This window comes from Abramis brama, assembly GCF_963993115.1.
Source record: "Abramis brama genome assembly, chromosome: 6".
Lineage (NCBI taxonomy): Eukaryota > Metazoa > Chordata > Actinopteri > Cypriniformes > Leuciscidae > Abramis > Abramis brama.
Genome location: NC_139968.1, coordinates 38619668 through 38647230, shown reverse-complemented (window position 1 = coordinate 38647230; position 27563 = coordinate 38619668). Strand labels below are relative to the sequence as shown.

The following is a 27563-nucleotide window of genomic DNA, read 5'->3' as shown; positions in this document are numbered from 1 at the left end:
ATCATCTTTGAAATTATTATTATTTTTTTTTACGCTGTTACATCTTATCTCGCACTTGACCGTAAACTGAAGCGTCGAGTCACGCTGCTAAAATTCTGTGAACATAAAGTCAGCCTACTTTTATTTGATTGGTCATTTAAAATATTCTGACATTGACGAGCAGTGACAGACCAATGAGGCTGAGATGAACACACACACACACACACAGGCCTCTGCTTTCTGACTGCTCTCTGCTTGGAGCCGCTGCGGATTGAGGAACGCGCTGATTATAACAAGACGGGGCGAAGCTGAAGCCGGTTTCATATGTTTTAAAGAGGACTGAAGTGATCACGATTTAATGCATAGTCAATCACACATTTTTAGGGGGGCTACAGTAGGCTGAAGTTTAGGCCTAGTGACGCCCATGTGCTGTTCATGAGCAATGTGCCACTGTGGATAAGCAAGCGCTGCTCTGTCTCTTGCTCTCGTGGTGCTGAGAGTAATGATGACTGGGTGAACGTGATTCCACCAAGTACCACATGTTCCTGGATAAACATCTTTGTTGATCCTGGAACAACATTCCAATCAACCAATCAGATTTGAGGGACAAGTTTACAGTTTATGTCAAGTTTAGGCTAAATCAGTGTTATTCACCTATCATTTTCCTCTGATTTTGGGGAAAAGTTATGGATAGGTTTAGGGGTAGGGATAGGGATAGGGTAAGGACTACATTTTGGGACAGGAACGTTGTCCAGGAACATGTCTAACTGAGATGCAGTTTGACCAATGTTTGCGTTACGTAGCCTACCGACCAATGGTGGCGTGCAAGAAGACGGGACCTAAGCAATACAAAAACGGCGACTGTATCAAGAAAAACCTGAATCCTGGACATCATAGTTGATCTAGAAATCTTCTTCTTCTTCTTCTTCTTCTTCTTCTTCTTCTTCTTCTTCTTTGGGTTTTAATGGCAGCTTGAATCCGTAGTGTTGCATTACTGCCATCTTCTGGTTCTAATTATTTCCCATATACTTTAGTCATCATATTCTTGTCATTAGTCCCGTTTTGGTCATAAAACAAATCAAAGATTTCATTCCTTGCTTACTCCTACTGCAGTCCATTTTACTCTTTACTCCTAGTCCTGTTAGTCCTATTTTTTCCATGTCTTTTATCATATCTTTCCTCTGTAATTCATATTTTGAGCAATTAATAGCACATGTTCTATACAATCTCATGTATTTGACACTGATCACAAAACCCAGTTAGATGTTTCCCCATTATATGAAGAGTGCCATTTAGTTTAGTATGCCCTATTTTTAATCTGGTTATAATAGTTTCTTCTCTCCTGTTTCCTCTCTTTCCACAGTGCCGACTCTTTTTTTTAATTGAGTATAAATGTCTTCCTTTGTTGCCATTTTTTTGAAATTTCTCCCCATATTATAGCCTGGTTAAAACCGGACCATTCTCAGTAGTAATTGAGTTATGGTCTGGCAAAGCTTCATTAATAACTCATTTCCAAAGGGGCGTCACCAACGGACGTCGCTGAAATGCCTCTGGGCGCAATTGGTTAGACCTAAAACTCCTAAAACCAATCAGAGCGATCGTCATCGTGTAAAGTCATATGCTGTGTCCCAATTCGCCTACACTACGCCATAAAAGTATGTACTCTTTTTGTGAAGAAAATGTATTTACTTTTGAATGTGTAGCAAAAAAGTAGGCAAGCTTTGGGGCATACTACTTCGTCATCTTTATCGGACGGATCTGTCGCATGCATCCTGTCACGTAAACTGCCCTGTCAATCATTCAGTCACAGTTAAAATCCTCTATTAAATCTAATTTAATTTTCTACCATTTCGGAGAGAAATGTAGTCGTACGTTCATCTGCCAGTGGGTCTTTCATGGAGACTGTCCTCATGTGTTTGCAATTTGAATATAATAATGCATTTAAAAGTTGGTGCGCTTCACGTCGCTCAAATGCCGCTGGGCACAATTGGATAGACCTAAAACCAATCAGAGCGATCGTCATCGTGTAAAGCCCGCCTCAACGTTTCTGATTGGTGCCGCGATTTCTTGGCATGGGGAAATGGGCTTGAATGAGCTCTTTGCCAGACTACTTGCAGAGCAAATCTAAATTTGCCGGAAGTTGTCTGGGTTTTCCCAGGCTACCCATACTATACTCTTTCCTTCTGATATTGAAAGGCTGACGACTGCTTCTATATTCTCTTTTTTCAGTGCTGCCTTATCTATTTTGTCTACCTTTTCATTTCCTATAATGCCCACATGTGCTGGGACCCACATAAATATAACTTCATCACCTTTCTTTTTCTTTCCAGAGAAAACCATCACTTTTGACTTTTCAACAGAAAACTTAAAACCCTATTCCATTCCCCATATTTCAACCTGAAAATCTGTTCCTATTTTAACTTGAATTGATCTTTCTTTTAAAAAATCTAAAATCCAATTAAAAACTTTACCTCGCTCTTACTCCCATTTTGTGTACTTTAATCATTAATCCCTCTCTCCATAACATATCATAGGTTTTCTCAACGTCAAAAAATACTGCTCCCACAGATTCTTTATTCTTTTCTTACATCATCCTCTAAACACAGCACTGCATCCATTGTTCCCCTTCCTCTCCTAATCCCACTTTGGAATTCCGTTATCAAACCTTTTTTCCCCAAAAAAATACATTAATCTCTCATTTACCATTCTTTCCATTACTTTGCAAATATGCAATGTTAATGCTATAGGTCTACAGAGATATTGACTTTACATATAACCGGATAATGATCACTCCCTATTGTCCCATCTTTATGTACTCTCTACTATCTTTATGTACTATCACAAACTGATGCCAATTTTTTTTATACTAAAGTAAGATCAAGTACTGATTCCTTTCCTGTCCTAATATCAATCTGTGTCTTATTTCCGTCATTTAACCACACTAATTCTCTTTCTTCCAATAACTCTTCTATTACTAGCCCATTAATATCCGTTTTTCCACATCCCCTCAATGTACTGTGTGCATTAAAATCCCCACACCATACAATATTGTTCTCACCCTGTCCCGCAATTTCTATAAGTTTGTTAATTTCAAGCTTTTTACATGGATTATAGTAATTTACAATTGATAATTTTGTTTTTCCTCCCCAAATCTCTATTTTCACATATCATTGCTCACTTTTCAATCTTAGAACTCTATAAGGCATTCCCTGTTTAACAAATGTCACACCTAACCTCCACCCTCTTTCCTGTCTTGTCTAATATATCCATTTAAAACAAAATCCAAATTAGGTTTTAACCAAGTTTCTTGCACACATACACTCTCAGAAAAAAAGGTACAATTTTGTACCAAAGAAGGTACAAACCCTTGTCACTGGGGCGGTACCTTTTACTGGTACAAAATTGTACCTTAATATAGAGGAACAAATTTGTTCCATTCCAGTTTGTACCTTAAAGGACATGATTTGTACCATGGGCAAACCAAAATGTACCTTTTGTTTTTAAAAACTTGTTGGTACAATATTGTACCTTTTATCAAAGGTACAAATTTGATCTCTTAAGGTACCGCCCCAGTGACAAGCCCCTTTGTACCTTAACTGTGTCAAATTTGTTCCTACGAGAAAGGCTATTTTTCTATTGAATAACAAGCACATTCAACAACTGAATCAAAAAGGCATCAATTTAATAATTTCTGTAAATACATATCAAATTCATATGAACATTTGAATACTTTCATTCCAACTTACAGTAAAGTATATCTTTGTGTAAATACATCAAAGATTTCACAATACAATAAAGACTTAGCAAAATTAACAGAATATCACTTCTTTAAAAAGATTTGAAAGAATTTAAAATGCAAAAATGTTACAGTACATAAAATATATTTTCTTATCTACAACAAAGCTAGACTTGTTTTTTTCCCCCCACTTTTCACACAATACCCTTGCATTTATTTAACTTTTTAAAACACCATCATCCAACCCGAACTGCTCGGCAATTTCAGATCCCTCCATTTTTACACTGCTGAAGATTCTCCTCTCACTGAAGACACGTCCAGTCAAGACATTCCCAAGATCTGCACAGTGAGTTGAGATAGCCGGTTCTTCCTGAACATAATGAAGAATCAATATTAGTAAAGACAGATGTAAATTTATTAAATTTATACTTCCAATGACAAGCTCAAATTTCACTTCTAGACTTAAAGGGATAGTTCACCTAGAACTGAAAATTCTGTCATTTACTCGCCCTCAAGTTTTTCCAAATCTGTTAACTTGAACAAAAAAGATATTTTGAGAATCGAAAATTAAACAGTTGATGGGGCCCCATTAACTTCCATAGAATATTTTTCATACTATGGAAGTCAATGGGGCCCCATTGACTGTTTCATTTTTTGGGTGAACTACACATCCTTCAACATCTCGTTTGGCATCCATGTAATGTGCTTCTATAACGGATTTCAGCTTAGCCAACCTCAAATTAACAACCTCAAAAACCTCAACCTGAAAATTATTTTGTTAATTACTCACCCTCATGTCATTTCACACCTGTAAGACCTTTGTTCATCTTCGGAACACAAATGAAGATATTTTTAATGAAATTCTGAGAGCTTTCTGTCCTTCCATTGGGAGCAATGCAACTAACACATTCAAGGCCCAGAACGATAGGAAAGACATCATTGAAGTAATCCATGTGACTCCAGTGGTTTAACCAATTTTATGAAGCGATGCAGGTGCTTTGTTTTAGCAAAAAAACACAATTTAACACTTTATTTATTAGGGGGAGCACTACGACGCATGCGAATTGTGTTGACTCAAGACCGGGTGTTGTTCCATGAATGTGCTTTAGATTATATTATTTTGTAAATATAGAGGTAAATTATGCTTCTTTTTTTTTTTTTTTGGCAAAACAAAGCTTACATCGCTTCATAAAATTGAGGTTAAACCACTGGAGTCACTTGGATTAGTTTAATGGTGTCTTTACTACCTTTCTGGGGCTTGAATGTTTTAGTTGCGTAGGCTACCAATGGAGGAACAGAAAGCTCTTGGATTTCATCAAAAATATCTTCATTTGTGTTCCGAAGATAAACGATGGTCTTACAGGTTCGGAATGACATGAGGGTGTATAATTAATGACAGAATTAAAAAAAATTGCTGAACTATACCTTTAAGGAATCCTGGAAACACCTTAAATCAACCACAGCATGCATTCGGTCCATTTTCTGGAATAACTGAAATGCAGATAAGAAAACAATTTTCACACACAAAAAAACTTTCTGCATTTTTACATTTCCCACAAAGTTTTAAATGATTCACTTAAAGCTTCATATAAAATACCCAGAAAAGTAAAATGTTAAACTAATCCATTTGAATTGAGAAGTTTGGTAAAAAATGTCTGAAGAGACTACCGCTTAGTATAATAAACAGATTAAATTTAGGATTTTAATCACATTTAAACATTGAACAAACAGAAGCTCAACCGCACTTGCTTTGACAAGCGAGAACAAACCTCAGTGGTTCTTGCGGAAGCTCAAGCGTGCTGCAAAACACATGAGAATGAACATCATCGGTTTTCGCACGTTTAGCAAACATGATTGAGCTTCTGTTTACCGCAACTGATGTGTGAATTGATGTATATTTTTATGTGAATAAAAGCCTAAATTAAATCTGTTCATCATATAAAATGATTGTATCTCTACAGAAAAACTTGGACTAAACTGCTCAATTCAAATTATTTTACGATCTCTTTATTATGGTAGCATTCAGGTATCAAAAGACATTTTGAAATTTAATATGCAAAATGGCAATGTAATATATAAAATGGCAATGTTCTTATTTAAATTTACATTTTCCATACCATATGTGCAATGTTTGGGGCAAAGTGACAATTCAAATTCAATAATATAATTAAATTAGCCATCTCCTACACTTGTTTTAACATATACCGGTAATTTAAACATATTACAAAATGATTAGAGATGTTTAAAGGCACAATTCACCAAAAATTAAAAAAAACTCTGTCATTAATTATTCACTCTCATGTTGTTCCAAACCTGTAAGACTTTCGTTCATCTTTGGAACACAAATGAAGATCTTTTTAATGAAATCTGAGAGCTTTCTGTCCCCCCATTGACAGTCCATGCAACTAAAACTTTGATGCTTCAAAAAGTTCATAAAGAGATCGTAAGACCAATCCTTTTGAATCGAGCAGTTTACCGTAGTTCAAATTTTCATAAGACATGATCGCTTTATATGATAAACAGATTTCAGAAGCTCAACCGAACATGCTTGACACGTGAGAACAAACCTCTTTCTCAAACGTGCTGCGCAACACACGAGAATGAACCTCATTTGTTTTCGCATGTCAAGGGAACATGCTAGAGCTTCCTTTTACCGTATTATCTGATGTGAATTGATGAATAAAAGCCTAAATTCAACCTGTTCATCATACAGCACAAATTTTAGACTAAAACACTCAATTCATATGGATTAGTTTTACAATCACTTTAGGAACTTTTTAAAGCATCAAAGTGGTAGTTGCTTAGCTGTCTATGGGGGGTCAGAAAGCTCGTAATTGATGAAAGAATTTTAATTTTTGGGTGAACTAATTAACCCTTTAACATGTTCAACATAAAATTGTAGCAAAATGATAATTTAAATGCTATTTTCCTTAATTGCATTTACACTCACAGTTAAGACACTTATGATTGCATTTTTATTAAATACCCACGATGAACGTGGCAAAATTCAATCTGGATTTAAAAAAAGGATTCCAAGATGATCTTTGCATCAAGTGCCTTAACTTTGAGTGTAAAAGCAACTAGGAAAAATAACCTAAATTACAGTTTTGCTATAATATTTGCTTGAACATTTTAAACATCTAATTTCTGTAATACATTTCATTTTCTATTTTTGAACTTAAAAAAAATTCAATGTATGTTTTAATTTTATGTTAAAGCTAGTGTAGTAATGCAAATTATTATATTATTGATTTTGAATATTTTTTTGCTCCAGATGTTGCACATATCATATAGAAAATGTAAATATAAATACAGAAATACATTGCCATTTTACACATTACATTTCATATTGACATTTGGTACCGGTATGCTAACGTTACCATACTTTGTGAGTGTCAGAGTTTTAGGTGAATATACTTTCAGTTAAGTGACCGAAATCTTTCAGAGTTCATTTGAAGTGCAGTTGTGCTTTATCAAGATTGACATCACTCTGTCATTATGGCAAACATTTTGTCTTAGAAATATTCAACCTCATCAGAAAAAAGAATATCATAAGATTAAGAAACTCAAATAACACATTGTACTGATACTTGCCTCACAGCTGAGGACGCAGGAAGACTTTCAGATGACCAGCACTGACAGTTTACCATGCAGTTTACCCCATCATGATCTAAAAATCAAAGACACATTAGCTGAGTATATGACATGTAACTTTATATTACTTAGGACAGAATCCGGTAACGTTAATCGCATTCAAAAACAGAACGAGTGATCAACTATTTTATCTGCGCACTGTTCGTTGGCGCTCAATCACGTTGTTCCAAAACCGCATTGTGGACTAATGTAAAGTAGGCTACACCAGCAGGGCACCTCTGGTTGAGCATTCATTTACAACAATAATGTTTTAAATGTGAACTTACGACACAGAAACTCAATTGCTTTAAAAATTATGCAGACGGCTATCACTGACTGGATTCGTACAAATAAGCTATTTAACGTTACACTCGCTATTATCATGTTGAGTAGCTGTAACGTTTTATACATTTTATTTGGTTAAACATAAACATAAAACCCACCTTTGAATTTCCTCTTCTCTTCGTCTTATAATTCGAGTCCAGCCACTAAAGTACTTCTGACGAGGGCGGAGGCCATGGCTTGTGGTGGTGCTCCGTGCTCGTAATCTGCTTCCCGAAGTTCCCGCTCTCCGGTCTATTTGAAAATGCAGTAACGGCTGCAGCAACCTTGGGCAATCAGTTTCATGTCGCCTAGCTGCTAATAGCAAAGTTAACATTTAACAGTTAACGTTATGGTGGATAATGGAGAACAAACGCCATATATTGTACACGTGATGACTTAATAATAGTCAATAATTGCATTAAAAAAATTAAAAAGTGTAACGTTATAACTTACAAGTCAAATGGCTAAAAAGCATTTGGAGCAAAGCAACTCGCTAAAATAACGTTAAGTGGCTGAAACATTTATATTTTAGACTTGTGAACTAAATATATACATAAATTATAAGAACTCACCTTTAAATTTCGTCTTCTTCAAGTTTGATAAAATAATCTCGACCGCACTGCAGCCGTGTAGCTGCTTCCCGCTGTCAGTTCGGAAATTTCCGTGGCTGAAGCGATTTCGACCAATCAGTGTCTTGTTGCTATGCAAAATACTCAACACAGCAACCAATCATGAATGAAATAGTAATTTGGTCCATAACTGTACCCTTGATGTGAGAACAATTATGTACCTTCATTTCAATTGTACCTTAACAGGTACCAAACAGTATCATCAGTGGTCTTTCCTGTACCATTAAAGGTACTATTATTGAAAAGGTACAAAACTGTTCTTTGAGGAACATTATTTGTACCACCGTGTACCTTTTTTTCTGAGAGTGTACTATTTCTGTTTTTTCCTCTCTACTGTCTATAAATTGTTTAAAATCTTGTCCATTTGCAATTAGACTTCTAGCGTTCCATTGGAGGATTAACATAATTAATATTATCAACCCACCCATGTTGGATCTTGACTTGACTGCACATTAAGCTCATCTCTTACTTCTTCCCATTTTAATCCTACTAATTCCAAATGATGTAGGCTACTGCCGCTTTAACTATGATTTGAATTCTTTGAGTTTTAGATTTGATCTCAGATGTTGCATTTATTACCCTAGAGGTAACTAACTTATTTTTTTCTTCCCAAATCTGCATCCATTCTTTCTGTTCACCTCCATTTTTTCTTTTGTCACACTCAGCATCCTTATCCTTCTTTTCCCCCCCCCCACTTCTCTTGATAGCATCAGCATAAGAATTTTTTTTTTCCTTTACCTTAATTTGTTGTACTTCTACCTCCCGTTTCATTTCTTCACATCCCCAAAAGGCAACATATGATTGCCTCCACAATTGCAACACTTTGGTTTAACACCTTCTCCACATTTCCCATAATCATGATCTCCTCCACATCTAGCACATCTTCTTTGCTTTTTACATCCCTTTGCCACATGATCAAATTCCTGGCAGTTATAACACCTCATAGGTTTATTTATGAATTATCTTATGTTATATTTAATATAACCAAAGTATACCTCTTTAGGGAGGTCCTTACAATCAAATTCATTAAGAACAGATTCCATTTCTTTTTTGTCTATTCCTCTTGTCATTCTTTTAGGCTATGGTTCTCAACGGGGGCGTTCAGAGAACAACGGGAGGCATTGGAAGCAAGATTTTTGAAAGGGGGGCGTTCAGGTGTTAATGGGGGTGTTCACGAGTTTATATATATAACGCAAATTTTTGTTCATTTATTCATTTTAAGCATTTAGTAATTTAGTTTTAATAAACACTTTAAGTGGGCTATTTAAAAAGTGTTAGGACTATGTTTTTGTTAAAAACATATGCGCAGAGTGTGATATCATAATTTGTGTGTGCATGCGCGTCTATGGTGCATGTGAAAGAATACCTCAGCAGCGCTCAAAAAATTTTTTAGCCAATTTAATTGATCCATTTCTCACCCTCAAATTCTCTACGATCTCCTTCATACTCACCATAAGAGAGGTCCTGCCATACTCCTGCCATTATTCCTTTACAACTCTCATCTTTTTCCCCTCCAACTCTTACCACTTTTGTTACTTTTATTTTTCCCACACTACTCATTCTCTTTGCCTTCTCTATCTGTTTTTCAGAGCTACATCCAATGAGCAAGTTTCCATCTCCCAGTACTCTTGCATATTTTACTTCTCCTATTTGTGCTTTAATGATTTTAGTAAGTTTTAACCGGTCAATTTTCTTTACTCCCCCTTCTCCCTCAAAACGTACTACTACGAATTCTGACCTCAAATCTTTTACCTCATCTTTTTTACCCTCACTTTCCATTCCATCCAAACTTTCTGAGTCATTTTTCTTTCTTTTATGTCTAGACAATTTCTTGTTTCTAGTTCCCCCTATCACTTCCTCCCATTCACTTTCCCCTTCTTGATCTCTACTTTCCATGTTGTTGTTTTCATATCCTGACTCTCTTTCCGCCATCCTGAAAAGTTTGATATTATTTAGTCAATGGGAAATAGAGGAGGAGCACCACTACCGGACCTATACAGGCCGTCGGTCGGTACTCCCACACTCCTCTCCACTAACGACCTAACGTTACCATTATCAAGGCAAAAAAAGTCCCCAGTCCAGTGTCCAATGATTAATCCAATAAATCAGTTCAAAATAATCCTCTGTTACAGTCAGATCTCTATTCCAATCGGCGTCTTTTGCAAGCACACGTCTGATCCCCACCGGACTAATTGACGACATTGTCGATGCCATGGCGTGATCTAGAAATCCCGCCCGAATGCATTTTTTGAGGTCCAAAAAGAGGACATGTCCGGGAAAAAGAGGATGTATGGTCACCCTACTTAAATACAGACTAATGACTAAACAAGACACACCTGTGAACGTGATAGAGAATTAACCAATGACTACTTGACACAAAAGACAAGGGAAGCACATAGCAGGATCACTTAAGTACCAGGGAATCACATGACAAGACATGAAACCTAGGCTGCGTCCCAGGCCCCTTTTAGACACGCACTTGCGAACTTCCCTAAGCACTTCCCCTCGGGGGAATCCCTGCCGCCATTTTGAAGTGCGCTTCACTTCGTGAAGTGGACGAGGGAAGTTTGTATAGACAGACTCTCGTTCCCTTGATTTTGACAGAGAGAGTGAGTCTTCATATGTACACTTCAGGCACCTATATGTCCCACAATGCAGTGCGATTGTGACGTCACCACAGATCTCGTCTAATCACCACCACAACAAACAACTCTATGATATATTAATTATATATATATATTTTTTAATTATTTTTAATTTTTTTAATTTTTCACCACAACTGTTATCCGCGTTCACGAGTCTGCAGTGATGCAGCTGACGTGTCACCAGATAACACGTCAGCAGCATCTTACGTCAGCAGTGTCACTGCGGAGTCGTGAACGAGGATTGACAACAGACCCGGAAGAGAATACAATGCTGAATAAAGTCGTAGTTTTTGTTATTTTTGGACCAAAATGTATTTTCGATGCTTCAAAAACTTCTAACTAATCCACTGATGTCACATGGACTACTTTGATGATGTCTTTATTAGCTTTCTGGACATGGACAGTATACCGTACATACATTTTCAATGGAGGGACAGAAAGCTCTCGGACCAAATCTAAAATATCTTAAACTGTGTTCCGAAGATGAACGGAGGTCTTACGGGCTTGGAACGACAGAGGGGAGTCATTAATGACATAATTTTCATTTTTGGGTGAACTAACCCTTTAATAGATTGATTCAGTACTGAACTGTAGCCTACTGAATACTGAATGTCTGTAGCCTATATCCAGCACTTGTGTACTGTGAAAATACAGTCCAACTGCATAAGCCAGAAAAGTCACAGTAAAAAAAACTCTAAATGAAAAGCATGTTCTCAGTCACTCAGAGGAGCTGTGCAACATGCAAAATCGGTTTAAGGTTTTTGTCCTTAAAACGCTATGTTTAGGAATAATTTCTTACGCATCTAATCACAAGCCTCTGTTGCTGATTCCAAAACGTAATTTTAGAACTAGTGACGGAGGCTTGAGCCACTGATAGCAGACTAATGCAGGTATTAGAGAGAGAGAGAGAGAGAGAGAGAGAGAGAGAGAGAGATAGAGATGTGGTGAAGTGATATGGAACGGTTATGCAGTCAAAACCTGTAGTATATATCAGCACCGTAGTAAGAATGTAACTTACATTCTAAAATGATTAAACATATGACAGACATTGTCATCCATATGTATCTTTATTCTGCTTTTTCCTGCATTCATCAGTGTTACTCTGTAAATCAGGTTTATCAAGAGAAGTCAGACTGTGGGGTTCATAATAGCAGGGCAGGAAGAAGCTCTTACTCTACAAACTACACACACAGAAAAGACCTGGCCACTCTCACCCACAAACTATTTGTCCACCGAGAGCACAAAACATGTTTCTGGAGAAACGCGACCACAGCAGTTTCAGTCTGACTCAGACGAGCTGCTAGTGTCGCACATCAACTAGAGAGATGTGAGATGAGAGACTGTTTAAACTTTTTGTTTGTTTTGCCATTCACAACAACTGAGAATTGAATTATTACAGCTATTTTATTTTTTATCAAAAATCTCTATTTTACCATGAAAAGGAGATTTATTTGACTCTTATACTTTACAAATTTAATGTAGTCGTTCTTGTAAATGTTAATGATAAAAATTAAGGATGTTTTCTATAGGAACAATTCAAGTTTCAATAAGACCCAGTAAAACATTTATATATAATAAGACATTATCTGTGTGTGTGTGTGTGTGTGTGTGTGTGTGTGTGTGTGTGTGTGTGTGTGTGTGTGTGTGTGGTTGTGTGAGAGAGAGAACTAGGAGGGTCTTCATGTTGTGGGAGGATTCACACACACCAGAATGATATTTCCACTAAAATCAGTTTGATTTTCTTTTCAGCAGATAGTCTTTATAGATCAGATTTCCGTAAACCGCTGGAGAAAATGTTCCACATTATTGTTTTGTTCTGTTTGTGCTGGTGCCATCTGACTGGTAAGTTAAATATATTTTTATGGCTCAATGTCATAACAAGCAGTGATCACTTTCAGTTCTTCACAGAAAAATCAAATATGTTATTCGAGTACTATTTCAGATTCAGGTCTGCGTTTGATTCTCTATTTAAGTGCTCTTAGTCCCACAGTCATGGAAAATAATGGAATTTTTTTGCGCTGTTATGAACATCTTAATTTTAATGATGAAATGAAAATCATCTGAAGTGATCTGTAAACATTTACTTAAATTAAGAAAGAACAAGCAATTTGCAGTAATCATGGACAACTACTAAAGTCACGGAATTTCATTTTCTGGATGTTCTTCACAATTAAATTTTACAAATTGCAACAGAATTTGTAAACCTTAATCTGTGTTAAATCTGTCCCTGTACATCCGTCAGGAGTGTTTGGTGAATCATTATCAGTGATGGAGGGAGATTCTGTCACTCTAAACACTGATCTTACTGAAATACCTGAAGAAGATGAGATACTGTGGACATTTGGAGCTGAAAACTCTCTGATAGCTGAAATCAGTAAAGCTGATGAAATCTCCTCCACATCTGATGATGTTCTTGATGGGAGATTCAGAGACAGACTGAAGCTGGACGATCAAACTGGATCTCTGACCATCACAAACACCAGAACTGAACATGCTGGAGTTTATCAACTAGAGATAAGGGGAATGACACTGTCATCCAAAACATTCAATGTTTCAGTCTATGGTGAGTATTGTTATGAGGTAATGTAATAACTGATGACAGTCCGTTGAATTACAGTTTTTCTGAATTGCTTAAACACATTTCTTGAAACCATCACTCAATTTCTCAAAACCTTAAACACAAAACCAAATTTTCAAACCACATTCAGAGAATCTCTGACTCTTCAGGAAGTCAGTTGTGCAAGATAGGGCGAGTCAATATTATAAACACCACAGATCATTTGTTAGACACTACATCAAAAATGGAGAACACATAATCCAGAGCCTGCAGTTACAGAAAACAAGTATATTGTAACAAAGTAAAGAAATTTTGCAATTATGCAAAAAAGTATAGTAATGACAACTTACAGTAGTAAAGTGAATCAATTGTATACTGTATCCACTGGAAGTGTAGTATTGAACTGAATATTGAAAAGTAGGCAGATCGAACGTATATTCAGCACCGACTGCAAAAGCCAAAAAGGTTACAGTACAGTTTTTGCCCGTTGCTTGAACACTATAGACCCATGCTTAGACTAAAGTAACACAACTTGAAGCTTTTGTTACCATACCTCAAACACATGTACCCATACCTTAAACAAAAGCGCTGCTTTGCACTCTAGTTGCAATTCTGCAACACACTTACTCCTTTATGCAACACACTTGGTCCTGCATACTACACTCTATTTCATACATAAGACACTTCGTTCAAAAATGAAATCTCAGGGTGCCATTTGGAAAACACATGTATCCAAAATACAAAACACATCGGGTAATTGCAACCACTCAAATACACACATGAAGACACTTACTTGCAAAACTGAACACCAATCAGCCAGCTACAAAAAGCCCTCAGTTTAGCCATTTCAAGAACTTTGCAAGCATGGATGGAGGGAGAGCAAGAGGAAGAGGAATATGTGGAGGATGAGGAGGACGAGGAGGACGAGGAGGACGAGGAGGATGAGGAGGACGAAGAGGATGAGGAGGATGAGGAGGACGTGGAGGACGAAGAGGACAAGGTCAAGGTCAAAGAGGCCATGCACCCATCCCTATTTCTGATGATATAAGAGCAACTTTGGTGGACCATGTCATCAACCATGGCCTGACTATGAGGCTGGGCAGAGAGTCCACCCACATCTAAGCCGCTTCACAGTGGCATCTGTAAGAACATTCTGACTAGAAAACTATGTCTTCACCTCTCTACCTTCTACTCTACTCAGATGGTATTTACAGCACTGTACTACAGTATATCACATTACCACATCATGTAAAACAACAGGGTATTGCAGGGTGCTAATGCTCCTTTTGCAGCCAAAGTGGTAGTTTTTGTGAAACATACCATGATTACTTATATTGAGATGTTTCAGTACAGTGGATGATACAGTATATACAGTAAAGTACTGTAAGAAAAAGAAGCAAACCGATGACAATTTGTGGTTGTATTTCTCTAGAATGACTAAAAGACCTTCTGGGGGAGGACGCCAACGCCTGTTCACACAACAGCAGGAACTTGCCGTTGTGGACCTAGTGAGGGCAGACAATGCCATCCGTCTCCACCAGCTACTACAGAAAATACTTGCAGACAGGCAAGTGTTCAACAACATAAACCATGTGAGCATCACCACCATCAGACGCATCTTGGGAAAACACAACATCACCATGAAGCAGCTCTACAGGTTCCCATTTGAGAGGAACAGTGTCAGGGTCAAAGGACTTCGAGCTGAATATGTACGGGTAAGTGTAACTGTCCTTTACATTTACAATCCAGTATTGGTGAAATCCAGTAGCAGCTGAATATGTACCATATCAGTACCACATGGATCCATTCGGAGAGCTACACGGGTACCTGTGTGATGGGGTGAGGGTTCTGTATGTGTAGCACTGTAGTACAGTAATATGTTGTTTTTTTTTTGTTACAGAGAATCTTGGCCATGGATGGAGCGGCACAGCCTCATGAATTCATTTTCATTGATGAAGCTGAATTCGACCTGAGCAAAACAAGACGACAGGGTCGTAATGTAATTGGCCAAAGGGCAAATGTGGACAATTTTTTTTTTTTTGCACAATTTTGGGTTGTTTGAAAATGTGCCTCCTGAAAATATGCCTTCTGAATAAACAGTGAAAATCAAAGACTGCAGTGTTTTATATAAAGTAGACTAGTGTGTTCCCCCTGCTCTGAAAGTGTATGCATATGATGCAAGTATGTGTCATTTTGTCATCAGAGTTACATTTTGACAAATGAATGTTAGGTTTTGATAGTAGAGTTTCAATTTGACACAGATGTGAATGGTATATTTCCCAGTGTTGTGTCATGTTTACTTGTGTGTAGAGTTTTGGCACAATGAGCGAAGTTTTGCAAATTGAAATTACTCCGAACCATCCCTTTAACTACCTGAACTTGTTTACAGTTTTTGCCCGTTGCTTGAATACATTTTGCAAAACTTCGCTCATTGTGCCAAAACTCTACACACAAGTAAACATGACACAACACTGGGAAATATACCATTCACATCTGTGTCAAATTGAAACTCTACTATCAAAACCTAACATTCATTTGTCAAAATGTAACTCTGATGACAAAATGACACATACTTGCATCATATGCATACACTTTCAGAGCAGGGGGAACACACTAGTCTACTTTATATAAAACACTGCAGTCTTTGATTTTCACTGTTTATTCAGAAGGCATATTTTCAGGAGGCACATTTTCAAACAACCCAAAATTGTGCAAAAAAAAAAAAATTGTCCACATTTGCCCTTTGGCCAATTACATTACGACCCCGTCGTCTTGTTTTGCTCAGGTCGAATTCAGCTTCATCAATGAAAATGAATTCATGAGGCTGTGCCGCTCCATCCATGGCCAAGATTCTCTGTAACAAAAAAAAAACAACATATTACTGTACTACAGTGCTACACATACAGAACCCTCACCCCATCACACAGGTACCCGTGTAGCTCTCCGAATGGATCCATGTGGTACTGATATGGTACATATTCAGCTGCTACTGGATTTCACCAATACTGTATTGTAAATGTAAAGGACAGTTACACTTACCCGTACATATTCAGCTCGAAGTCCTTTGACCCTGACACGGTTCCTCTCAAATGGGAACCTGTAGAGCTGCTTCATGGTGATGTTGTGTTTTCCCAAGATGCGTCTGATGGTGGTGATGCTCACATGGTTTATGTTGTTGAACACTTGCCTGTCTGCAAGTATTTTCTGTAGTAGCTGGTGGAGACGGATGGCATTGTCTGCCCTCACTAGGTCCACAACGGCAAGTTCCTGCTGTTGTGTGAACAGGCGTTGGCGTCCTCCCCCAGAAGGTCTTTTAGTCATTCTAGAGAAATACAACCACAAATTGTCATCGGTTTGCTTCTTTTTCTTACAGTACTTTACTGTATATACTGTATCATCCACTGTACTGAAACATCTCAATATAAGTAATCATGGTATGTTTCACAAAAACTACCACTTTGGCTGCAAAAGGAGCATTAGCACCCTGCAATACCCTGTTGTTTTACATGATGTGGTAATGTGATATACTGTAGTACAGTGCTGTAAATACCATCTGAGTAGAGTAGAAGGTAGAGAGGTGAAGACATAGTTTTCTAGTCAGAATGTTCTTACAGATGCCACTGTGAAGCGGCTTAGATGTGGGTGGACTCTCTGCCCAGCCTCATAGTCAGGCCATGGTTGATGACATGGTCCACCAAAGTTGCTCTTATATCATCAGAAATAGGGATGGGTGCATGGCCTCTTTGACCTTGACCTTGTCCTCTTCGTCCTCCACGTCCTCCTCATCCTCCTCATCCTCTTCGTCCTCCACGTCCTCCTCATCCTCCTCATCCTCTTCGTCCTCCTCATCCTCCTCGTCCTCCTCGTCCTCCTCATCCTCCACATATTCCTCTTCCTCTTGCTCTCCCTCCATCCATGCTTGCAAAGTTCTTGAAATGGCTAAACTGAGGGCTTTTTGTAGCTGGCTGATTGGTGTTCAGTTTTGCAAGTAAGTGTCTTCATGTGTGTATTTGAGTGGTTGCAATTACCCGATGTGTTTTGTATTTTGGATACATGTGTTTTCCAAATGGCACCCTGAGATTTCATTTTTGAACGAAGTGTCTTATGTATGAAATAGAGTGTAGTATGCAGGACCAAGTGTGTTGCATAAAGGAGTAAGTGTGTTGCAGAATTGCAACTAGAGTGCAAAGCAGCGCTTTTGTTTAAGGTATGGGTACATGTGTTTGAGGTATGGTAACAAAAGCTTCAAGTTGTGTTACTTTAGTCTAAGCATGGGTCTATAGTGTTCAAGCAACGGGCAAAAACTGTAATGTTTTACAAAAAGAGTCATTTATTCAACAAATTGTTTTAGACTATTGAGAATTGGGTTTAGTGCCGTTCAGAAAAACTGTAAGATGTGGCGCAGTGATATGGAACTGTAATGCGGTCGAAACCTGCCTGGAACTACTTTATAAATGTAACTTACATTCTAAAATGATTAAACATATGACAGACATTGTCATCCATATCTTTATTCTCTCATGTTTTCCAGCTCGTCTGCCTGTTCCTGTCATCAGCAGAGACTCTTCAAATTGCTCTTCATCATCATCATGTTCATTGGTGTGTTCATCAGTGTTGAATGTGAGTCATGTGACTCTCTCCTGGTACGCAGGAATCAGTGTATTGTCCAGCATCAGTGCGTCTGATCTCAGCATCAGTCTCTCTCTACCTCTGGAGGTGGAATATCAGGATAAAAACACCTACAGCTGTGTGCTGAACAATCCCATCAGCAACCAGACCACACATCTGGACATCAACACACTCTGTCACACATGTGCAGGTACCACAGCGCTGATGATAAATTATTGAATTATTATATTAAATCCTATTTTATCATTGTTTTTTTGTTTTTCTTTCTTTTTTTTTCTTTAGAAGTCCACGACCACTGTTGTGGTCCTACTGAAGCTGTGATCCGATTGGCTCTCTGTGCTCTGGTGGGCGTGGCTACAGTGGCTTTTCTGTTTTATGACATCAGATCTACAAGAGGAGACAAGAAACTGATAGACATATCATAAATATGATGTAAGGATGAGACGATTTTGTTCTCTCAAAAACATGGGATTTTGCAGTCGTTTTATGTGATATTCCTATATGTATCATTTGCTTTATATTGTATTTAGTTTAATCACATTAATTGTATAACAGACTCTTGTTTATGGTTTATATAGCCTATTTTATATAAGTTGTATTTAGATATATAGTATGATCTGAGTAGTGTCAGAGTGGTGTGTGATGACCTCTAGCGGTGAGTTTGAGGAACTGTAGATTCATCATTAAACACTGATGCTGTTTGACCATCATGTACAGACTGCGCATGCTATATTTATATATATATAACCAAAAAGAGAGCCTAAATTGACAGAGAGAAATATTATTATAGTAGCCTATGTCAAACAGATTAAGAGATCTTTAACAGCAAGTGAAATGAAACAGAAAAATTAAATGAGTCAAATATGGCGGCAATCTGCTAAATCAATGAAGTAAAAGATTATGGCCACACTTACCAGTCTGGGGTTACAATTAACAAACTGGACCACAGTTGCAATAACATTTTATTTTCTATGATTTCATTCAGGGCTGGCTCAAACACCAATCATTAATGATTTAAGCTGAGTTTAAAAACAATACAGATAAAAGAGTACAGCATTTTAACAGTAGCTATTCTGCCCAAAAGCTTGAAGGTTTGAATGTAGAATTTAAGACAAATATTAGAATAAATAAAATTATAATAATGAAATAATTTATTTTACAGTACAATTGTCTTTTAGGCACCCCATTTTGGACAAAGTCCCTTAAACAAGCAAAAACCCTTTAATAATTGTAATTATAAAGAATTTGTTGTGGACAAACTACGACCAGTAAAAACATGCCTGACATCAGTATTTAACGAAGTACTTCACTTTAATAAATCAGTTATTTGAATCGATTCTTATAGAGAGCCGCGCGAACGAAGCGATTCGCTAAAATGAATCATACTTGTCGTCGTCATGACAACTTCACCGCTTGTTATTTGGCGCCCCATTGTGGACAAAGTCCCTTTAACAAGCAAAGTCACTTTTTAAGAATTTTGTTAGGCAAACTTTTTTTTATCCTCTTTATTTATATATAAAGAACTTTAAATTTTTCAAAATTGTTCATAGATATCTTATTACCCTTGACTGTAAATTATTTTCGAGCAGGTTTTCTGAGATTTACTGAGATGAACCCCCCCCAGTTTTTTTTTCTTTCTTCTCAGTTAATGTTTGTATCCTTTCATTTGCAATATAATAATAATAATAAAAAACATTGTAAAAAATGAAATAAATAAATGTAGTGTTATTGTGAAGGCTCTGTTTTGTTTTTCAAAAAGTAAAAAGAGTTTTATTCATTTATATTTCACTTTGAAATTACATACATCCCAAGGTTGTTATCGCTATTAAAAAAAGTTTTTGCCATTTGAAATAAACGTTCACTGAATCACAATAATAGCATAATAACATTTTTTTATGATTTAGTTGCCAAAGTTTAGTTTACATTCATGTAGCTACTAAAAATACAACAAATAAAACAGAAAATAAATTGTATGATTCTATAGACAATTCTAAAAAACATAACTTTTAAAATTAACATTAAAACAGAAAATATAATTTTAAATAACAAAATAAAAATGTTAACAATAACTATAATTTTATATTAATGATACTAAACTAACACTGGCACCAAGCAATATTTTCACTGAAAATATAATGAGGAATTTATAACATTTTAACAGTTTATTAAAAATCAGCACAGACTGTAACATTTATTCACATTCCTTTATCAAAAGCAATTCATGTCAATAAAAATGATAAACTATTCCTGGACAGGGTTTAATTTAAGACAGCAGTAGGCCTTAATCTAGAATAGTTAATCTTGTATAAAAAATGGCTTTCTGTAACACACATTAAGTACAGATTATTACACCTGGAGTATTGAGTCCTGAACTAAAATAAACCATATTCATTCTGTGCTAATCTGAATTAGCATGACAGATGTTGCCTATAAATCATGGAATGAACAACACAATGGTAAATAAAATATCACTATATTTCAAAATTTACTCTCCCAATTCAGCCCTGAGCAAAACCTGATGGGAAGTGAAAGTCCTGTATGACTGGGTTACTAGATTGAAATATATTTAAAAATGAAAACATCAAGAGAAGTCAAAGAGTGACCATTTCAAGTCAGTTTAACATGGACCAATCACATTTGAACTAGAAACCCGATACAATAGTGTGAAAACAAAATGAAATGTTTAAATAAAGTGAACCGCATACAAAAAATAAAAATTATATACATTTATATTATATCTCCGTAATACATGTGTCGTCTTAGAAACTGCCTCCTGGTAGGTTTAATTTAATCTTCCTCTAGGAAATCATTTTATTAAAACTCTGGACTAAACTAAATCTAACTAAATCTCTGTCCGGGAAACCACCCCAAAGAGTGCAAAAGTGGCAGACAATCTTTCAAAAACTTGAACAAAGTGCAGATAATTTGAAACAGAAAATAGAATTAAAACAAACTTTGTGGGGAAAAAAAAGTGAGGAAGAAGGCTGAATGCTACAAGTAGATTATTTGTGACTTAAATATAAAGTAGGAAAAAAATCCAGCAATGAAGTTGAAGATGATAAGCAGCAGCTAGTGGTTACATCCTGAGACACGTTTCTTTGGGAAGTCGCTTTCCAAAAGCTTCACCCAGAAGATCTGCTGGAATATTAAACAGCTGAAGGCAAACCTCCACCACAAAGCGTTATGGTTGATCGGATCACAAGTGGACGACGCTAAATACAGGTGTAAACAGAGCTTGTCCACTTTCAGCCACTTCCAGAGGTAGACGAAAACACATTCAACGGGATTGCTTTATGTAGACGAACAGCCACAAAAGACCGTCTACTCTACATATTCTGACCTAATGCGTAAACATTATGGGAATGGGAAGATAAAAACGTACCAAGCACAATGTTCTCTCACTATTCCTGATTTGTAACACACACTCCCAGCGTTCGGCTGGTCTTGCATCTATCAGAGCAGAAACTAAAGCTGATGCTCTCCGTGTGTTTTGTTGTTTTTGATCTCCGGTCGCATTCATATGTAAATTGCACGATTTTGTCAATTAGATCAAAAGATCTGGAAAAAAACCCCATACATTTACCCGCCCATAGACCCTCCCCTCTAAGAAAGCAGTCATGAAAATATTTTAAGGCTTATGAAGATTAGGCCTAATGACAAATAAAAATGACATGAAAACATGAATGACTAGAAAAAAATAAGACTGCTAGATTATGATGCATCAATGTTGTAGAAAAAGAAACATCTAAAAGGAATAGCTGTTGAGATAAAGCTGAAGAGTTCATGATCTCAGGTAAACTGAAGCCCGTTCTTTGACATCCTATGAGATTAATAATCAGATATCCTAGGAACATAAACATAAACGTAACTCTGGATGTGCTCTTCCCTTTACAACAACGCTGATACACGGGCAACTAAAGCACTCGTGTTCATGTTCTCATTATAATGCTATATACTATATGAAATATTGGCACTGCACATATTTCATGATCAAAGTGATTTTCCCTTTCAAATCCAGTTTCACATTATTTCGCCGGTCTGGAAGGAGTGATGATAACGCTATAACCAGACCTCAGTAACCACCCAAAATGCTGCAATAACCAATCAGATAAAATATTTTAAAAAAGCATTTTTTAAAGTCAGGCGATCGTTTTCATGATAGTCGTCGCTGTCATGAACGAGTACTCTTGCCCATCCGTAAAATCAATGTGACTGCAAAGGATTTCATGGAGTTGCAGCTCAAAAACACAAGCCTTTAGGGACTTTTAGAGACTTATAAATGTAGAAATATGTTTTTGCCAATTCACTTATTCATCATCTTCAATCATTACATTATCTTCAGACCTGCTCCTGTAGGTCTTGTAATTCCTCCTCCTGTAAGAAATCAACAAATCACAGAAGGCCAAATGAATAGCGTTATTTACAGCCACAGAAACAAAAAAAAACAGCACATCTGTCGTTTGAAATGTTTATTTCCCATCGCAATGATTTTTTTTTTTCAGTAAAAGTGCAATAAAACAGATCTCAATATTATGTTACGTTAGAGATTTTTACAAAGATACACAACAGTAGTGCAGTAACTTACGTCTCCATCCTGAACGTTTTGCAGGAATTTCGCCATGTCTACTTTGAAAAATAACACACACACACACACACACACACACACACACATTAATATAAATCTTGCACAATAAAAATGTTTTCTCTAATTAGAATATCTGTAGGAGATTCTTACCACTTCTAGAGTTCCTGTGGTGACAGTAAATCCTAACAGCTATAGCTACAGCTATAAACAGCAGCAGAAGACCAACACCAACACATATTACTGCTATGGCTCCTGGAGACAGACCTGAACCTGGATCAGCTAAAGACAGACAGACATTAGTGTGAGTAAATCTGTCAGACTGATCTATAACAAACACAATGAAATCACATGTGAATCTCATTCAGTTTAAAGCATTCAGAACATTCAGTTTAAAGTAGATCACAGTTTATGCCAAAAGTACCACTGATTCAGTACCAAGCCATCAAAGTAATAAAATAAAAGATGTAACGATGCCATGCCAACTTTATTTATATTACACTGTAAGAGTGTTTTTCCTTCCAAATGACTAAATGATACTCACCAGTGACAGAAACACCGAAGCTCATAATCCTCCTGATACTGAAGCTGCTGGTGCTGATGTTGATCAGTAGTGTATAGAGTCCAGAGTGTGTGTTTCTGGTGTTTGGGATGATCAGAGATCCATACGGATCCAGCTTCAGTCTGTCTCTGAATCTCTCTTTACACTGAACATCTGTACAGATCTGACTCTGATCTCCACTCACGATGAGTGTGTCATTAAAATACCACGTCAATGAATTATTTGGGTGTTTTTCTACAGGACTCTCTAAAGTAACAGCTTCTCCCTCCTTCACGGTCTTTCTCTTCACTTCATCTCGTTCAGCAGGAACACCTGAAACACAAACCAACAATACCAGACAAATATTTTAGGCTTTCTTTACTGTCAAGTGTGTAAATCAATGTTTATCCTCATTTACAAACTATTTTTTGTGTTTATTTTTACATCTAATTCTCTGCATTTTGTAACCCAGCATTATGATGAATACATTAATGATGTGATTTAAAAACATATAACCTGCTTTTTAAACATTCACTAATGACTCACCATGAACAGAAACAATGAAGATCTTTCCACTGCTGCTGCTAGTGAACTTTAGATGATAATCTCCAGCATGTTCAGTTCTGATGTTCATGATGGTCAGAGATCCAGTCTGATGATCCAGCTTCAGTCTGCCTCTGAATCTCTCATTAACTTCATTACACTGAACATCTGTACAGGTCTTACTCTGATCTCCACTGATTTGAGCGATGAGAAAGCCATCATAATACCATCTAATTCTGACTCCTTGGGTTATTTTAATATTAGTGTTTAAAGTGACTGAATCTCCCTCCATCACTGACACTTCATCTGTGCCATCAGACGCACCTGGAGAAGAAATTAACAGTTAATCAAATCTCTTTTTAGATCGAACGACAAACAAAAAAGTTCACCATTGCAATGCTCCTATTCTATAAAAACTGTTGTATTCTTTTTGCTGGTGGGATTCTCTCTGAAATTGGTCTGAGATCGATTCGAAGGCACTATCTGGAGTCTGTCTAGTTAATGTTAATGGAACACTAGAGACCTTATACCCAAGTGCTAGTGTTTGTAGGGGTAAAGACGCTGACCGCCTCAGCCAACATCGATTAGGAGACGAAGCAGGTAAACTTAAATCAGGTGCATATTGGAAAATCTACCACAATATCAATGCCTTCAGTTATGAATGTATTTGTAGGACCTGCCAATGTCAGTATAGGGTGACCATACGTTCTCTTCTTCCCCAGACATGTCCAGACATGTTTAAGCTTGTGTTTTTCTGTTGATGGTTTTTCTACAGGTACTCTCTGTGTAGCACCAATAATAACAAGAAGAAGAAAAAGAAGAAGACTCTCTGGTTATGTTCCAAGATTAGTTTACTTCAGCACATGTGTGCCCTATAGATGAGGCTCCAGTCAAGTAGGCGTGACCGATTACCAGCATATATATTTCCAATATATTATCGATTACACACACACACACAATATATATGAATGAATGAAGCAGTTTATTTTACTGTGATTTTTTTATTTTCTCAAATTTCTCAGTGATTTATTTATCTACACTCAAAAAAAATGTTTTTCTTTTTGCAATGGGATGTTTTCTACAGTATATGTTTAACATCCGTTTAGAAATACATCTCGCCTTATAACAAATGTGGAAACAAAAATAGCTATAAATAAAAAATAAACATATACAGCCACATTATCTTTGTTTAGTTAAATTCTTCTCTTTAATTTAGAATTAGCATCAAACAAACATTATAATTCTTGCTTACAGTAATAAAAACCAGTGGTGTAAAGTGTGAGTAAATGTAATTAGTTACTGTACTAAAGTATATTGTTGACTGATCAGAGATATTAGCAACTTTTACTCTCTACTTTACTACATTTTTTAACGAGTATCTTCTCTTTACTCAACTACGTTACTTTTGTGATGAGTAATGCAGGTACTCTGATTTTCAGTTTACCTTCAGCAAGTATGAAAACAATAGGGAAACTAAGCCAAAACTCGGGGAAAAGAGGACGTTTGTTCACCCTAGTTGACAGTTGTACAGCTATTTTAGAGCTTTTCGAAATTATATTTCAAGTTTCATTCAGCAAAGGCTGGTGAGCCTGCACTCAGGTAAATGTGTCTAAAACTATTTCGTCATCTTTTATTTATCGTTGACAGGAATATGAATTGAAACAAGTAAGTGTCTTACCGGGAACGAGGAATAAAAACGCAACCAACAAACTAAAGATAAACTTTTTAAGCATGTCCGCTACGAACGGAGCCGACTCTGATTTCCGTTGTTGTTACTTCTTCTTCTTCTTTGGGTTTTAATGGCAGCTTGCATCCTTGACGTTGCATTACTGCCATCTTCTGGTTCTAGTTATTTCACATATTTTTAGTCATCATATTCTTGTCATTAGTCCCGATTTTGTCAGAAAACAAATCAAATATTTAATTCCTTGTTCACTCTTACTGCAGTCCATTATACTCTTTACTCCATGTCCTATTAGTCCTATTTTTTCCATGTCTTTAATCATAACTATTCTCTGTAATTCATATTTTGAACAATTAATTAACACATGTTCTACAGTCTCAGGTATTTGACATTGATCACAAAACCCAGTTGGATGTTTCCCCATTATATGCAGAGTACTGTTTAATTTATTATGCCCTATTCTTAATCTGGTTACAATAGTTTCTTCTCTGCTGTTTCCTCTCTTATTTTCTACATTGCCCCGTTGTTGTTACAAATTGGGTCCTCCCTCAAATGAATCTAGGTACTCTCATTAGCGCCTGATTACAATTCCTACAAAAAAATTGTTTATGATAAAACGTGTTTTAACTATGGTATAGTGACCATTCATGTCTGTATTAGTTAGCTTATGTACTAGCATCGCATGCATATACAGATTAGCCTGTTAGCTTAGTTTATAGGCTACACACAGTTGCACACACCCTTTTCACAATCATCTTTAATGTGATTACGAGTTCAAGTTAAATGTCAAAATATTTCAGTTATAAAAAGAACAATTAAATGTTCAATTATTCACTTAATAGGTAATTATTATTAATAATTTAATTAACAGTTTAATAAAGTGAAATAAATTACCATCAATTTGTTTTATTATGCACTATATAGTAAGCTATAGCCTACATATTTTAAATTATTATCGTTCTTATGTACTTAGTATTATCAAATGCCTTTCTCGTAATCCCTAAAAATAAATAGGCCTAAATAACAAAATTAATTAAAAAAAAACCCTGTGACACTGCGTGTTCAGCTCCTCCTGCTTCTGCCCTGAGTCCCTCTGGATCCAGACTGATGCATTACAACACAAATCTATTTTTTGATAGCCTATATATAGCCTTCTCTCCAATCAAATACGACATGCTCTACAGTTTCTTTTTCTCTACAAATATGCATAAATCATTTCTATTGATTCCTATTAAAGCCAACGAAGAGTTCAAGTAGAGTAAGCCTTAATCTAGATATTATAACCTCTTCCTTCCTGTTTCTGCCACATACATTTTTATTGTACATACAAATATACAGCTTAATTTCCATGAATCCCTTTATGTGCTGGTACCCAACAGAATCCCACTGTTCCTTTTTTAATTTGAATACGATACAAGAGCATGAATATTTTTATTAATCAGATCTTCTCTGGCTGATCTTTGAGTAATGATGTTAATACTGACGAAGAATCAGAACATATAACTACTCAGGTCTTATTTCCATAGCCATGTTAACCCAATTTTGGTGGCAGTTATCTACAGAATATATAGATATATTAGTTGTTAATCTTTTAGACATTTTTACACGTAATACTGAAATATACACTCCTATTCCTGTGGTTGGATTTCTTCTGCTCCTTCTCATGGGTAGACACACACACACACACACACACACACACACACACACACACACACACACACACATGCATAACTAACAATATCGAGTTGTAATTTTTGTTTGTGACACTAGAGGGCGTATATATAACAGGCGCCACAATGAATGGATTTAGCATTTTTGCATTTAGCAGACACTTATCCAAAGTGACTTACAGAAGAAGAACAAAGCATTCATCAAACAGCCAACATTCATTATTGTACAGTAGTTTATCAACATATCTTTAGAGGCAGCCATACCTCTTGTTGAATGGGCCTTTACGACTACAGGTGAAGGAAGGTTGTGCACCTCAAAATCTGCAGAAATAGCCTCAACAATCCATTTGCTTATTCTCTGTTTGGATGCTGAGAAACCCTGCCTGGGTAAACCAAAGCACACCAGCAGTT

General features: G+C 36.6%; 2 protein-coding genes and 1 long non-coding RNA gene across 6 annotated transcripts; 1 reads left to right on the top strand and 2 right to left on the bottom strand.

Annotated features, from left to right (window-relative positions):
• Positions 1-3312: 3312 nt before the first annotated feature.
• LOC311084191 lies at positions 3313-8596 on the bottom strand. Of its 3 annotated transcripts, none has more exons than XR_014606458.1 (5): positions 8245-8596; positions 7792-7984; positions 7310-7385; positions 5141-5206; positions 3313-4085 (listed from the first exon to the last, which is right to left on the bottom strand). It is a non-coding gene; the product is annotated as an uncharacterized lncRNA (long non-coding RNA). The 3 variants fall into 3 exon arrangements; XR_014606459.1 differs by having other exon boundaries at positions 7792-7980; XR_014606457.1 differs by having other exon boundaries at positions 7792-8596.
• Positions 8597-12654: 4058 nt separating this feature from the next.
• LOC311084183 (CD48 antigen-like) lies at positions 12655-19746 on the top strand. The gene is made up of 4 exons (XM_084116092.1): positions 12655-12788; positions 13189-13509; positions 18035-18322; positions 18415-19746. The coding sequence occupies exons 1-4, from the start codon at positions 12740-12742 to the stop codon at positions 18555-18557; spliced, it is 801 nt and encodes a 266-aa protein (XP_083972218.1). The 5' UTR covers positions 12655-12739; the 3' UTR covers positions 18558-19746.
• Positions 19747-19889: 143 nt separating this feature from the next.
• On the bottom strand, positions 19890-25600 carry LOC311084180 (uncharacterized protein). 2 transcript variants are annotated; one of them, XM_084116089.1, is made up of 6 exons: positions 25477-25600; positions 23802-24122; positions 23259-23588; positions 22868-22996; positions 22718-22755; positions 19890-22506 (listed from the first exon to the last, which is right to left on the bottom strand). In XM_084116089.1, exons 1-6 carry the CDS (start codon positions 25529-25531, stop codon positions 22471-22473), a joined length of 909 nt encoding a protein of 302 aa, XP_083972215.1. In that variant the 5' UTR covers positions 25532-25600; the 3' UTR covers positions 19890-22470. The 2 variants fall into 2 exon arrangements, with proteins under 2 accessions (XP_083972215.1, XP_083972214.1); XM_084116088.1 differs by having other exon boundaries at positions 22718-22758; positions 25477-25590.
• Positions 25601-27563: the final 1963 nt, after the last annotated feature.